This window comes from Triturus cristatus, chromosome 4_1 (genome assembly GCF_964204655.1).
Source record: "Triturus cristatus chromosome 4_1, aTriCri1.1, whole genome shotgun sequence".
NCBI lineage: Eukaryota > Metazoa > Chordata > Amphibia > Caudata > Salamandridae > Triturus > Triturus cristatus.
In genome coordinates this window covers 1,155,964,597-1,155,979,824 of record NC_140585.1, presented here as the reverse complement: position 1 = coordinate 1,155,979,824, position 15,228 = coordinate 1,155,964,597, and the positions used below count along the sequence as shown (strand labels likewise).

The window sequence follows — 15,228 nt, the reverse complement described above, 5'->3', positions numbered from 1 at the left end:
TGCTGCTTTTCATGACCCCCTAAAAACAGCCTTTTCATTTATTGAAATGGGATAAGATTACTTCCAGAGAGACTAAGGCAGCCCGTGCCGATGTTGTTGTCGCGAGACAATCAACTTCCGGTACACGTTTCTATTCTGGGAGACTGCGAACACATGCCTCTCGTTATCAGTAGAGGCTACACTGGCATTGAAATCCCTACATTTGTGGAATGGCCATACTGACCTTTCGCCCTTTATCCACTCCTCATACTGAGCCTTAAAATAGACAATTAAATGATCCCCGGCTGAAGGGCCCTCTCTTTGCCTGCGTGGCCCCCAACTAGAAAACAAGCTGCCACTGTATCTTTAAACCATTCACTTCCACTTTGCTTTTAGGAAAGGCTTCAATTAGTTTTATTCTGTTAGTTACCCTCTTCTTCGTTTATAATTTTATCAGGAGACGGCATTTTAAATTACAAGGATCCGATTGTCCTGTAGTGCCTCGATGCCATATGGGTGAATGTGCGTGTTATAAAAAAAACTACCAATCGCTCTTACCGTCACACGAGACTCTTATCCCCGTGAAGGTAGGTGTCGTTCCGGAATATGAGAACCCTGGTTTGCAGGTACAGGAGGGGACGGGCGACGTCTCATTACACACAGAGTTCTTCGGACACAAGTCCTCTTTGCACTCTACGTATGATGCTGTGAATGGAAATGTATAGCAGATAATTGGTGTTGAGCTTTCTTGGAATACATACATAAAAAGCGTGCTTTACAAGAAATGCAATGATCTGTTTCAAGAGAATGAACAACATGCTGCTTCACTTTAAACCGCTGTTTGCTTCCAGTACACAGTAAGGGTGCTCCATTACACACAATGTCTAGTCTGCTGGTGACCAAAGCAGTCTTAGGGGGTTGATTCTTGAAAGAAACTGATTCCAGAGTAGTGTGTTGTGACCAGCCTCTTCCTTGGTAGTGTGGGATGCCTCAAAGGCCTCAAACTGCTAATGGACGGTTTGCTGAGAGTTGCAAGACTCTTCGTGAATGAGGCAGGAACTGCATGCCACTCCTAGGAAAAAGTTGCGAACAGCAAGGGCCGGCTTTAGGGCAGGGCGACTGGTGCAGCCGCACTGGGCGCTGACCTTAGGAGGGGGCGCCGACCTCAAGGGGGCACTGTGTTTGGCAATAACTTATGGTTGGAGAGATGAGGGGCACTTTTGCAGGTGGTGGTGAGAGAATCCGAAGAGGCGGTCTTAGGGTGTGGGGCGCCAAAAATGATAGTGGCACCGGGCGCCACTAGCGCTAAAGCCAGCCCTGCGAACAGCAAAACACCATCCCATGATTTGAAATCTTAGTGCATTGCGATTGTGTCCCCCCTCCTTTCTGTGGCTACGGCCCTTTAATGGACAGGGGTCACAATGTCAGAAGCAGCACACTGGGATCCTGATAATGGGGAGCTCATGCAGGGGTCCTCGGGTTCTGTTGAACGCTTTGTAGGAGTAGCCCCCAAGTAAGACAGAAAAACACGTGAGTATGCCTGCACCACAGACCTCTTCCAAACAACTACCTCAGACTCAGTTGGTGATCCTGCTTGGGTTCTCTAGCACAGGCGTCTCCAAGGAGTAGCTCCAGAGCTACCAGTAGCTCTCCACCTCATTGCGAGTAGCTATCCTGTGTGCAGCCCAGCCTCCTACAATTGAAACTTTTCTTTGTTTTTTTTTTATTTAAACAAACTTTATTGGTTTCCACAAGATTACAACTTCCGTCATCATTAGTATACTGCATAACATAGCAATATCGACAGATGCATCAAAGAGGCTCCAACATAGAAAGCCGTGAAACTTTTCTTTGGTTGAATCTTCATTTGTATGCAAAAATTTAAAAGCATATGTTTGAGATGAAAATCTATGTTTTTCAGAACCCAAAAGCTGTTGTTTGGAGAAAAATGTATGAATTTTCAAAAAGTATTTAAAGCTATTTTTTTAATTAAAGAGCTGTATTACTCCCAAGATTACTTTGGTGCCAGCGTGCGCTCCTATGGCTGTTATGTAATACCCATGCAGAGGGGAATACATACTGCTGGTAACCCTGTCTAATGCACAGATGTGATTACTGCACACAGTCTTGTTTGGGGTGGCCACTTCTACATCACTAATATTAGTAGCTAGGAGTGTTTTTTATTGAACATAAGTAGCTCATGTTACAGAAAAGGTTGGAGATCTCTGCTCTAAGATATGGAAGAAATCTTTCACCAAAGAAGGGCAATTTCAGGATAAATTAAATGCACAGATAACAAGCATTCAGTAACTAAAGTGAGTGCACACAAGATATTTGGATCAACTTTGCGAGGGAACAAAAACCCTACTTGTCTTTTGGATCAATTTCATGGGGGAACAATACAGCAGCTCCACTTCTAAAGGGGCCAGCGACGTACTGCCACGGCCTGGGGTGTCACAGTAGGGGAGGTTAGATTGGCGAGGGGTCTCAGCACAATATACATAACCCATGATTAGCAGTATAACACTTACCATTACAGAGGACAAGGCGCCAAATCACACGTTTGCATCCACTCATATGTGTGACAAAGGGGAAAGGGTGGGATCTATGCCTATGAATGACGTTCATCTGGAATCACGCAGGGATGGATACTCTGACGCCCGAAACCATGACGCTAAAAGCGTCACTGGCCTACAGTGGATACTGCCATAGACCACAATGGAGATTAAGGGATTTAGAACGGTATGCTCTGCGTCGTGCGTCGCAGTTCTTAAAGTTGATTTACTGCCTGGCTTCCGTTTCCTGCTTCAGATCGAGGCAGTGCAGGCTGACTGGGACAGACAGCCCAGACTTAAATACATCGATTTGTTTAGAGATACGATTGTCTCTCTAAATAAATTGATCTATTTAATATTTGTGTAGGAATGTGCAGGAGTTTCACTGGGGTGCAATCTCAGAGCCCTAATAGAGAAACTGCCCATGAACCAGCGGCAGCTGGCACGTAGGCAGAGTGGGAGGGCGAGCAAATGTGGTGTGGGTGCATGCATGCATGCAAGGTTAGTGGTGTGTGTAAAGAAAAAGAAAAAAACAAGTACCTTGCTTGCTGCAGGACCTCTAGCGTCCTCCTTGGGCAACCGTAAATTCCCTTAAGCAATCCTGGTGCTGCTCTCATGCTGGTAACCAGCATGAGAGCAGCACCAGGATTGGAGGGAGCGGCCTCTCTTAGTGCTTCCAAGAGCACTGGAAACCTATGCTTTCTGTAACCCAGCTGTATTAAGACAGCTGGGTTAGAGAAGTTTAAAATGTGCATGTCTGGTTGCCCGTCGTAAGACAGACGGCCAAAAAGACATGCACACTTTAAACTGAAGTGTACAGCTTCCTGCTGCCACGCAGTAGCAATGGCACCGCCCCATCCTGACACTTGGTTCAGGACGGGAGGATGGAAAATAAAATGGTAATAAATTAACTTTATTGCCATTTTATTTTTCATCCCTGGGGGGCATTTAGGGCAGTGGGGGGGATGCTCCTCCATCCTCATGGAGGAGCCGTTCATGGTTTCAACTGCTGCGTAGGTACCTACCAACGTACACCCCACCCACCCTTTGGCACCAGTGCCAGAATGCTGATTCTAGTCTATTGATAACACCAGTCCTAGAAGCTTTGATGGGTGCCTACATGTCTCCACAAGCTCTCAACATTTCAACTGCCCTTATTCCAAGCAGTATCTTTAGGCAAATGCTCTTACTCCCAGGGTGAAATCCTTAAGAATGTCATGAACCCTGATTTGGGGGCGTGATTCCCAAACTACATTTTTTAGTTACTTTACACTGAGTAAATTTACACTTTTGAGTACGTTTACTACTTTTCGATATTCACAAACTGCACCTTTGTAGTTACCTACACCTTTGGAGCAACTTAAACTTTTGCAGTAAGTCCAGCGCTACACATGGCCAACCATGGGTACTACAATAACCTCCCATAGAACATAATAGAGGTAGGGACTTAAAATAAAACTCCATAGAAAATAATGTTTTATTTAAATTACATTATTTAAAAGAGTTAAAAGTGTAAATAGAAATTAATTAATGTTAAAAAATATATTTAAAAAGTATATACTTATTATCTCATTTGAAAATATTTAATAACCTATTATAAATAGGTTTTGTACTATTTTTACATGTTTTTTAACATCAATTTATATTTATCCATATAGGCTGAAGAAAAATCAACAATAGGGATAACATAGAAATGGATTTCTAAGCACATTCACTGCATAAATAGAAGAGCTTTCCTAAGCGTTTCCATCAATTGACTACATAAGTGTATCCAGGCATTGGCTTTCTCATCTAGTTATATAGTCACACACCTTTCACCAAATTCTTCTCTGATTTTCTTTCAAAATCTATTCTTCTTTGCAAAGCTCCTTTCTTCCTTTCCTCTTTCTACCCTTTCTTTTTGCATTCCCTCTTTCTTCCTTGATACTTTTCTTTCTCCTGTACTTGTATTCCCTTCTAATTACTTTTATCCCTTCCGTATTTCTATCTTTCCTTCCTTCCTAACTTCCTCCCTCCTGCCTTCCCTAACAGCATTATGCATTATGCAGTCTCTTCTTTTCACACTTCATTTCTCCTGTCTTTTTTTAAACTGTTTTAGAACACAGAGGGGCTGATTTAGAATATGGCAGTCGAAGGTTACTCCATCAGGATGGTGGAGGACATTGCCCCGCCCTTCCAAGGGACATCCGCCTGCCATAGGTAGATTTGTCCACCAGCCCTGCTGACATCTCTAAACATTTGGCATGAACCAGCGTCATGCGGTTTCCGTCAAAGTTGTACAATTTTGACAGGTGTCTCCATCAAAGATGACAACTGTCTATCAAACTTTTTCAAAGTTTTTAATTTTAAAAATCAAACTCCCAAAGAGGGAGTTTTTTTTCAAAAAATGAAAAACTAATGACCCCCACACCATGGGAGTTTTCTGTGAGAAGCTCATTGAGTCCACAAACTTCAAGCAGTTAGTTAAGAACATCATTCAGTCCATCATTCAGTCATCATTCAGTCCATAGATCTCTAGCAGTCCCAAATGCAGCGCCACCTCCTCCGATGTGGAGGAGGAGCGTCGCCCCTCCTGCCAGCAGCCAAAAAATGAAAAATAATGTGAGAATAAACTTGTGTTTATTGACGTTTCATTTTTCTCCATAGCGTTGCCTAGGGGGCAGGACCACAGAGATGACAGGCAGAAGGGGAGTTGTAGGTGATTTGGTTGTCAGTGTGCATGAGGGTTTTGCCAAACCCAACAGACTTTGAACCACAGAAAGAGAGAAAAACACAAAAGGGAGATGAAAGAGGAAGAGAAAACGGCAAAACAGTGACAAAGAAAGAAACCAGTGATGAAAAAGAACTTGAAATGGTGAAATAAAGGGGCATGGATTGGCTATGGTGAATGAAAGAGACATGAGATGAAATCGTATTCTTTCGTGATGCTTCCAGTTCTCAAGACACGCATAGAGGCTGTGTGTGAGAAACTCAATCACAAAAATAGCATGCCACAAGCATACTGTAGCCAGAATTTTGACTACCAAAATATTGTGAAAGTAAGTATATCAGTAAGTGTAGACTTACCATACTAAACTACACATCTACGTACCTTGAAGTTATATATACTGTAGGGAGGGTAGTTAGGGAGAGGATTCAATTCAAGGCCTAGTGCTTTGCGTACAAGGCTTTGCACAATATTGGACTGTGGGACCTAGCCCAGCACTTTAGATGGTACTCTCCCAGTATGGCACTTAGTTCTTCGAGTTCTGGAACTTGCAGGTACATAGATTTACATAATCAAGCTGGGGAGGTAGAAGTTTCTACCTCAGTACCAACACCATTTGGAATAAACGCCCGTTGTCCATCCTCTCAGCCTCGTCTCTGCTGGAATTTAGAGGAGAATTGAAAACTTGACTCTTTAGCAGATCTGAATTTTGGCACCTGCAGGCCGGCCCTCTCCCTCGAATGTTTGTTTCCTGTTATCTCATGTTTGGAAACTCAGAGGCAACATCTTAGTGTGCCAGTGGACAGAAGAAGCAGCCAACTGGACTGGTAGCCCAGATTGGCGACCACTGGCAGGTGCTAGTAGAGGTCGCCAGTCTGGGCTAGCAGATATGGGCGTCTATCTGATCTTTGTTTTATCAGGTTTAGCGACTCAGGACAGGTAACTGGATGGCAAATGTTAGTTCTCTGCGTGTCTTGCTATCAAGATTACCTTCAGTCGTGGAAGGCGAGGTTGTTCTGGCTGCACGTCCATCACAAAGGAAGCAAATGCCTGCAAGATGGGAACAAAAAAAGCTGTAAGTCACTGAAAACTAACTTCTGTTTATTCCCAACACATGCAATAACTGTGTAGGCGACATGATGGCTTCGTGATATACGACCGCTTCTATTCCAGAGCCGGGCTTTCCTTTTGCAATTCGGTACTGGGTTCATTGGTCAAACTGCTACTCTTGATGAAGACTATGTGTACAGATTGACCAATGTAGTGATTTGTTACGTTCAAGCCCAAGATTGGAAAATATTTGGGTTTTGTTTAGATTGTGTTATCTGGTCACTTTAATAAGATAAGACTGGAAATTAGGGTAAATTATGCCAAACATTAAAGAACAGAAACCAAACAAGAGCTGGGCGACTGTTTTGATAGAAACCTTAAAATGAAGCTCTTGAACTGCTGCTAATCTTGGTTTCCCGGATTCTGTGTCCTGTGATACGTAACTAGGGACACCAGCACTTCCAATATGAAAGCACCCACAGCTTAACATGATGGTTTTGCAAAGTCTATTACACTTCATGAATATGTATCCCTCTATGGTACACAGAGCTAATGCGAGAACATTGTGGACTTGCAACACGCTAAATGGGCACAAGGTGGCAGTCTCCGGCCATTCAGGGCTGCTGATATACCTACGTGCTTGGGCGAGTTCCAGAACGGGAGTAAGGGGGTGGGGGGGATAGGGGGCGCTTGTAAACTTCAGACTAGCACGTGGCCCGCAATTTAGAGAATCACTCAACCACTGATGATAAGAAAAAAATATAATCATGTGATCTTTAACTGCCGAAGGAAACGCGATAAATACCCGTCGAATATAACAGGGCAACAGAGACGGCTATTGGGCGTGGACAGAGGACTGAACCTAAACTGACAGCCAGCTAATAACGGAGCATAAAGGCAGGGTCCAGCTAGGTAGTGCAAAAGATTGGAAAACGGCAGGAAAGATGGACCCGCCATTTTGGTGCCACGAAAATGTATAGAAGGCTTCTTTAATTGGGAATGCGCGTGAAAACGCACACTGATGGATGGATGACCTCTGATTTGCACCACTGGAAGTGGCATATGCAATCTGTGTGTTACCCGGTTTGCTCTTCTTACATTTTTGTAAGTAATTTTTATGTCTGTACATTTGTTGTTTCCGTTTAGAGGATGAGAAGGTGGCATGTCTCTACAATTTTCAGAGCCAAGTAAAGACTAGATCTAGGCAATTTTTTTATTATGTGAGGGAAATCTTACAAATTAACTGGTGTTGGGTATCCTGTTTTGAGCTAATTTTTACTCTCCGCTTTGCTCTTTTCATATAATTTTCACCCAAGGGAGACTGGTTTGAACCTAAAATATCTCACATAAACTTTGAAACTGCTGCGTGTCACGGCCGAGAGACTATTTCGGCTAGAACCAGTCTCCCAACGGAATTTTGCTTGACTTTTGAAAGTGAGGTATGCCCTCTCACAGGGCTTTAAATTAGATGAAAAAACTGGGGGGGGGGGGGGGGGGGAGGATCTCTCAAAGGGCAATGTATTATTTTGTGTTTCCCACACCTACACACTAACGGAGTATGAGCGTACATTCTGTTTACGTGACGTCAGGGCTTTAAGTAGGATGAAAAAACTGGGGGGGGGGGTCTCTCAAAAAGGCGTGGCCACTGTAATTAATAACGTGACTTAAAACCGTAAGCTAAAAAATATGTGCTAGCATAGTGTGCCACCCGACTTGTATTTAGCTGTTGTTTCTGTCATTGCATCTAGATATATGATACAACAAGTAACATCATACCTACAACAAGTCAGGACTATTGGCTTTGTCAATGGTTGTTAGTTGCAAAAGATAAATAAGCAGCAACTATGACTTGTATATAATATTGAAAGTGCTTCCACTTAAAGCCCTGGTGACACCACGATGAGGTTGCTGCTCCTGAGTTTCAGAAAGAGAAGGGAAACACAGAGAGAAAATGACTCTCTTTAAAGGATTTCCCTTCCCCCTGCAACGCTCACCTGGCATGACGTCATGCCGTAACTTCTCCACTAATGAGATGTGAGCAGTGTGAGCACCCGGACATCCATGTGTCTGCTGTCACTGCAGTCCGGAAAAAAACGGACCGCCTGTGCCAGGGCACAAAACAGAGCCCGATAGAGACCCGTTTCGAGGCCCCCTTTAAAAAACTGCTGGTGCTCAGCACCGGTGAGACCCGGCCCACTTAAAGCCCTGCCCTCACATACAATTGTAATGCAAGTAACTGTCAAGACACGTTTCACGTAAAAGGTGAAATTTCTGCAAAAAGTACGTATTCCATGAGAAAAATAATTGACAATTTCACCCAGGCCTGTAAAAACAATAAAGCAATCCCTTGATTATTCTCATATTTTCAACATAAACTACACGCCACAGCTTAAAAAGCGTCATGCGATCGGAATTTGAAAAGGAGCCACTAAAAGGCACTTTCAGCATGGAATTCCCAGTAGAAAGTCACCTAAAAAGAGTGCACTGATTCGCAGGTTTCTGATCTTTTTCAGCCTGAGGTGTGGAGTCTCACCTGGATTGGTCCTGATCCGAATAGGACACTTTACCCCGCGCACTTTTACTCCACGTGCCATTACCCCGCAGTTTTTACACCACAATTTTTTTTTCAACACAGGACATTACAACACAATCCATTACAACGCATTCCCCATTACAATGCAATTTACTATTCTACCTCCACAGGGGCGTTACTTTGGGGAATGCGTTGTAATAGTTTGCAGTGTAAAGCCCTGCATTATAAACGGTTTTGCGGAGTAAAAAATGCGGGGTAATGGCATGTGGAGTAACGCATGCAAGGTAAAGGATGTTCCCCCCTGTGCCTCATTCAATTCAAAATCTGCGTTGGACATCTTGCCCATCCATCTGCTATTTCCTCTAAGCCGATGATACTCAACTGATTGACCAACCCACCTCAGACTGTCAATTCTGTATGCTTCGATGCTCTCAAATCTCTATGAAAAGTGCTACTATATTTACCCATGACTCATCAAGTACACTTGATTTCTGCATGCCTTTTGTCACAATTAGTCTACTGTAATATCCTCTATGCATGTCTGCCTATTACAGCTTTAAATAAGCTTAAAAAAATTCACAGCATGGCTGTCCATAAGGTGACCATCTGAAAACATGTGATCACACCTTTGAGGCAAGGAAACAGCTTCCCTGGCCTCCATCAAGTTAAGTTCAAGGTTCTGATACACCAAGAAGTTTTGTCTGCCTGGCTCTTCATCCTCCTATCACCCAGCAGGGATCTTCGCTCTAACTCCCATCTTCTTCTCAGTGTTCCTCGTTTTACATGACCCTGTTGGGGCGGGGGCGTTGTCCCTTTAATTTAAGGACCCAAATCCTGGAACAACTTGCTTCTTGCTCTGTGGGCCATCTGTAGCCATCTGAGTTTCAGGAAAGAGCTCACAACGTTGCTTTTTCTTTGACATCTTTTTCCCTGGGTCTTCTCTGTTTCTCCTCTCTTCCTATCACCAAGAAGTCTATTGGGTGGATGTTAACACTCATAAAATTCTATAAACAACCAATCATCAATAAACATACTCCATCTTGGTAAGAATAAACAACTCCAATTGTAATATGTATATCAGCTACCTTTTTCACCGCCTTGATCAATTTTGCATCATCTGCTACATTTACTAAGTGGAAACCACAAGCTAAAACGCATCTAAGCTTGGGATAAAGAAGAAGCTGAATCCGTGACAAAGAGTGTTTTGAAGAGCCTCCCTTTACGCTTCCCTGAAGGTTCATTCATGTTGGCAGACGGTTGATGTGCAGGAGAAGAGAATTCCACAAACCAAAAAACAATCTACTGTCTCCTCCGTGCTTGAAATTTGGCTGGGCTACGGCCAAACACTCTATGTACTGAAAGGCCACGTGCAATGACTGACTAGCAGTGGTCAAGGGTGGGTTCACTGACATCAAAAGACACGCAGTTGATGGATGGAATGCAGAACAAATCAAAACATTCACCCCCAGTCAAGAGATCTGGGTTAAATCCATCATTCTTTTGCTCACCATGCCACTCCAGTTTAGACCTGGACATATGCAAATCAGTCTTGACCCTGTGCCTCATGGGAACAGTCCAGCCCGAACTGCCAAGTGGGTTCACTGACATGCCTATTGTTCACTACCAGGGCATTTTCAGACCTGTCTTCACACAATAAATACATCTTGCCAGGATTTCTCGAAGTTCAGATCCAGGTGCCCTGTGTTTGTGGGAGGAGCCAACATTTTTGTTAGCTGCAGCAGGCTGTCGATTATGCATACCAGTTGTGGTCTTTTATTTCTTCCAAATTTCAACACTTTTCTGGCCTATTGTGCTAATGAATGCACCAATTGTACTACATTTTTTAGAAAAGCTTTGGGAAAGAATATGCCAGGCATCCCGTCTACCCATGCTACAAAGAGTACCAGGACGAAATACATAGTTTGACCCCTCCTGACAACCTGGACATACCCCAGCAGAAAGTTGTTACATTTTCTTCTGCTCAGACCAGATCATTTCCAAGTGTATCTTGGGATTCTGATGGTTAAGCTGCCATGCACTCGAATGTTTCAACCTCATTCTGCATAGAAAATGTCTCCTAGCAGTCATTTTCAGTTTACTGATTATTATATGATATGCGGTTATCTTATAACAGCCTTATCCACCACAGAAAGACCACACAGAAAAACCACTGCACACACCCTATAGAGCATTACACCCACATTCAATGCAGCTCAGATAAATTGTGTGGTTTATTTATTTATTGAATGTGTACGGGGTGCAAGGACCTGACGTAACCAGCATAGGAACTAAAACAAACTTATTTAGTAAACAGTTTTGGAATGGTAGGAAGGGAAATCTGCAAAACCAAAGGGGACGACGGACGGAGTGTTGAACATTGCAAGAACTCACCCTCAGTCAACTGATCTGGGTTTAATCCATCATCATTCTTTAGCTCACTTCGCCACCTCAGTTCAGACCAGCCGCGACCCGTGGAGGGAGTTCCGTGGGGCGGTAAGGCGGGGTCGGGGAGGGGCAGGGTGGGGGGTTCTAAAAACCGGAATATGGATAATTGCAGGTAAGTAAACAATTAAATAAATGAAACGAATTTCGTAGCGCGCGCTGCATCGCATTTAATTGTTTACTTAACTGCAATTATCCATATTCCGGTTTTAAGAACCCCCCACCCTGCCCCTCCCCCACCCCGCCTTACCGCCCCACGGAACTCCCTCCACGGGCCGCGGCTGGTTCAGACATGGCCATATGCAAATCAGTCTGACCCTGTGCCTCATGGGAACAGTCCAGCCCAAACTGCCAAGCCATGTCTTCCCTGGACCGGAAACAAGCATCCTGGGACCGGTTTCTGGCTAATCAGCCGTCATCAGCCAGGCTAGCTTGAATCCAGTGGCAAAGTGAGCAAGGGAATTCTACCATTTGAGTCCGAAAAGAAAAATAATGTTCAGCCTAATTGATCTGAGGAACCACACGGTCCCTAGCCATAGAGGATGGAAGAGACCTGGATGGGACATGCATGGAGAAAATTCCCTGTAAAAAGATGGCTTGACGGTTTAAACACAGAATGCATGTTGACGGGAAACCAATTGAGCTTGGCAAGGTGGCCCAAGACAGAAGTCTGATACTGTAGTCAAGCAAATGATGGACTGTCAAGTTCTTTACCACTTGGAGGCGATTAATGAAATAAGTCCATGGCGGAATCAATGACCTCCAAACTTGAAATGGGCATGAAAAAGGCAAGGGTGGGCAAACCTTCATGAGCATCCTAGGGTAACAGAACTAGACAGATGAAACTATCTTCGCCCATAGTAAAAGGGTCAGAGTGGGAATAATCAAATAAAAGCAAAGCTGTGAACAGTTGCCACCAGGAAATTGAGAAGACCAAGGCCAGATGGTCACCATCTGCTCAACCAAAGAGTAGAGGGCCCTCCCATCACAAGAAATTCAGGCTTTGCAGTTGGGAAAGTTGAATTGGAAAGCTTGAAGATGGCTATTCAAACAAAGAATGATTGTGTGTTACCTGCAAAGGCGATGAAAGAAAGTTCGACACGTTGGTTGGTTGGCATATTGTTATCAACAACATCTACCACCATGACCCACCACAAAGAAACAAACCGGAACTGATTAAAGAAAACACTCGAAGCAACTGAACAATTTAGATAAAACATCGTATGCAGAAGTAATGTCTGACATAAATATTGTGTCCTAAATACCATTTACAAAAATATTGTTGCACTGGGTGCTATATTTTCTATTATTAACTCCAGTGCAGCAACATTTTTGTAAATTATGTTTAGGACATGGTATTTTTGCAGGGCTTTAAGTGGGCCGGGTCTTGCCGGTACTGAGCACCGGCAGTTCTAAAAAGCAGGTACTGAGATGGGTCCCTACCGGGCTCTCCATTTCTGCCCTCACCCTCAGGTTGGAAAGGAAAATCTTAACTCTGCAGCAGTACCACTGCACAAAGACTGTGATGTATCTTCAGAGAGACTCGTTTTAGTGCTTTCACAGTCTCCTCATTTCAGAACTGAAGCATTTTCAATATTGTATACAACAAAGCCATAGTCTTTGCTTATTTATTATATGTAACTAACAACCATTGACAAAGCCAATAGCCCTCTCTTGTTGTGGGTGTAATGTTACTTGTTGTATCATATATCTGGATGCAATTACAGAAGCAGAAAAATACCAGTGGGGCGGCACACTCTTCTAAGCACAGATGTTTAGCTTACTGTTTTTAAGCCATGCCCTAAATTACAATGGCCACACCCCTTTGAGAGACCCCCCCCCCCCAGTTTTTTCATCCCACTTAAAGCCCTGTATTTATGTCAGACGAGATTCTGGCAAAAATATTCTGGTACCGTACCAGAGCAACATTTCACCTAAATCTGTAATACCACAGCTATGCCAAATTGCAGTCCACCATGTCACTTCCAGAGGTGCCACTAAGGAGACACCTATCTCCCAGATGAGCAGTATAGAACAGAATAAAACACGCACAGCAAGCACAGCTCCGTCATGCCGCACAGTCACAGACTCAATCCAACGCTGGGCAGTGGACTTTCCGCCAACTTAAAGAGAGACTCCAAATGCTGAAGCTGTCCACTCATCTCCCCCAGTGAAGTCACACACTACCAACTCAATGAAAGACATTGGCACGCAACATGACTACTTGTGATCACCTGTAATTGAACCCAATGCTCAGCTACCATTGCACACAGTGGAACCTACACAGCCCTAGGAGGGCACCATTTCTGAAGCCCCAAACTCCCCATCACTTGATGACTCTGGTATCAGAGACAACTCAAGAATTTGCTAGGCCCAGGCATCCCAGAAAGGCCACAATCCTACAAGGCCATGCAAATGGCAGGTGTGCACTACACAAAGACAGATAGAACAACATAACATATCTGACTTTTGGAGCCCGCACAGTCTTTTCGAATATGAGCACTCTCTAATTTTAGAGAAACAATTTCTATTAATTTATAATTTTTGTTTCTATTGACATAAAAATAATATTCTTGTTTTTACTCGTCTTTTCAGCTTCTTGCAGCATCATGGTAAAATGCATATTGTCAACAGTGAGAAACCTGGACCCTGCTCAGGAGAGGGTCGTTGAACTCTGATTGCTGCACAAAAGCCCTGTCCAAGGTAGCGGCCATTGTAGTCGTCCTATGTGGGCAAGACCAAGCGCCTAATGCTAAGCTTGGTTTAGTGCCCAGCAGACGTTTGACCCAATTTTCATACTCAGATGGATGTTGCACAAGTATGCCAATGCCAATGACTGAGTGTCAAAGAATAAAACATCATCAATTACGGGTCCCAGATTCATCATAGCCCGGCAGGGTGTAGGACATTCACTCGGTATCTCTAGGCCAAAATCCGGGACCCAGTGGGGTTTATTGCTACAAATGAGAACTTCATTCATAATAAATGTCCTACACCAGCTCCATGCACGACTGGCCAGCAGCCAGGCATTTTACACTATTTCCTTGGCTATTCCCCCTTTAGGGAGTAAGAACCCTGCATACAATAGTCCTTATATTGACACTGTTTAGTAGTAGACTGCAGAGCCAGAATTGTGGTACGGAATATCGATGGCAAAACATCGAAGGGTCACATTATCGAGACACAGAGGGAGGTATGGATTTACCACTCTTAACTTCACATCTATGTGCTAAGAACACACACACACACACGCTCATGCATATACATATTACCTAGGTACGCATATGTGGAGTGAGTTAGGCATAGAAAATCTATACAAACTTACTTTCAATATTTTATCCTTCGATATTCTGGTCACGATTCGACATTCTGTCTTCGATATGCCCAACCAACACCGGCGTCAGGGTGTGCAAATGATTAATATATAGGAAAAAAGTATACATTATTTGGAGAATTAGAGCTCCTGACAGCCCTCACTCAGTGACTCCCCCTAAAACTTCACACGTGACAATTCACTCTGGGATTCTCAAGGCACATTCTTTCTGTCCTCTCCTCAGTCAGCTCTAAAGAGCATGTTTTATCACATCCTAAGAGAGACTAGACACGAGTTTGCCATCACCAGTGCTACAATCAATCGTGGACAAGGACTGTAATCTTGGGGGCAGATTTATGTTTCCTGGCGCATCCCTGCAAATCAGCAGGGATGCGCCAGAAAAGATGCGTCACGCAAGTTTACCCTTGCGCCACCACAGATGCGCCGCATTTACAATGCAGCGCATCGTGGCGCAAGGATAAACAGATGCGTGACGCATCTGATGGCATAAGGGCGGCGCATTGCTGGAGTCACGTCGCAACACGACGCAACTCCAGCAATGGTTAGGGGCTGCCCATACATAACATGCTGCGTCATGCCTTACGCCTGCTTCAAGCAGGCGCAAGGTTTTGACGCAGCAGCGTCGGAA

The 15,228-nt window shown here is 44.0% G+C and overlaps 1 protein-coding gene across 3 annotated transcripts in view; it reads right to left on the bottom strand.

Moving 5' to 3' along the window:
- Positions 1–15,228, bottom strand: part of ADGRE5 (adhesion G protein-coupled receptor E5) — a 181,031-nt gene that overhangs the window by 93,137 nt on the left and 72,666 nt on the right. For all 3 annotated transcript variants that reach the window (XM_085654302.1, XM_085654303.1, XM_085654301.1), the window contains exons 2-3: positions 6,232–6,291; positions 538–684 (exon numbers count right to left, since the gene is read on the bottom strand). In XM_085654302.1, the coding sequence (XP_085510428.1) occupies positions 538–684; positions 6,232–6,291 (207 nt within the window). The remainder of the gene's footprint in view (positions 1–537; positions 685–6,231; positions 6,292–15,228) is intronic.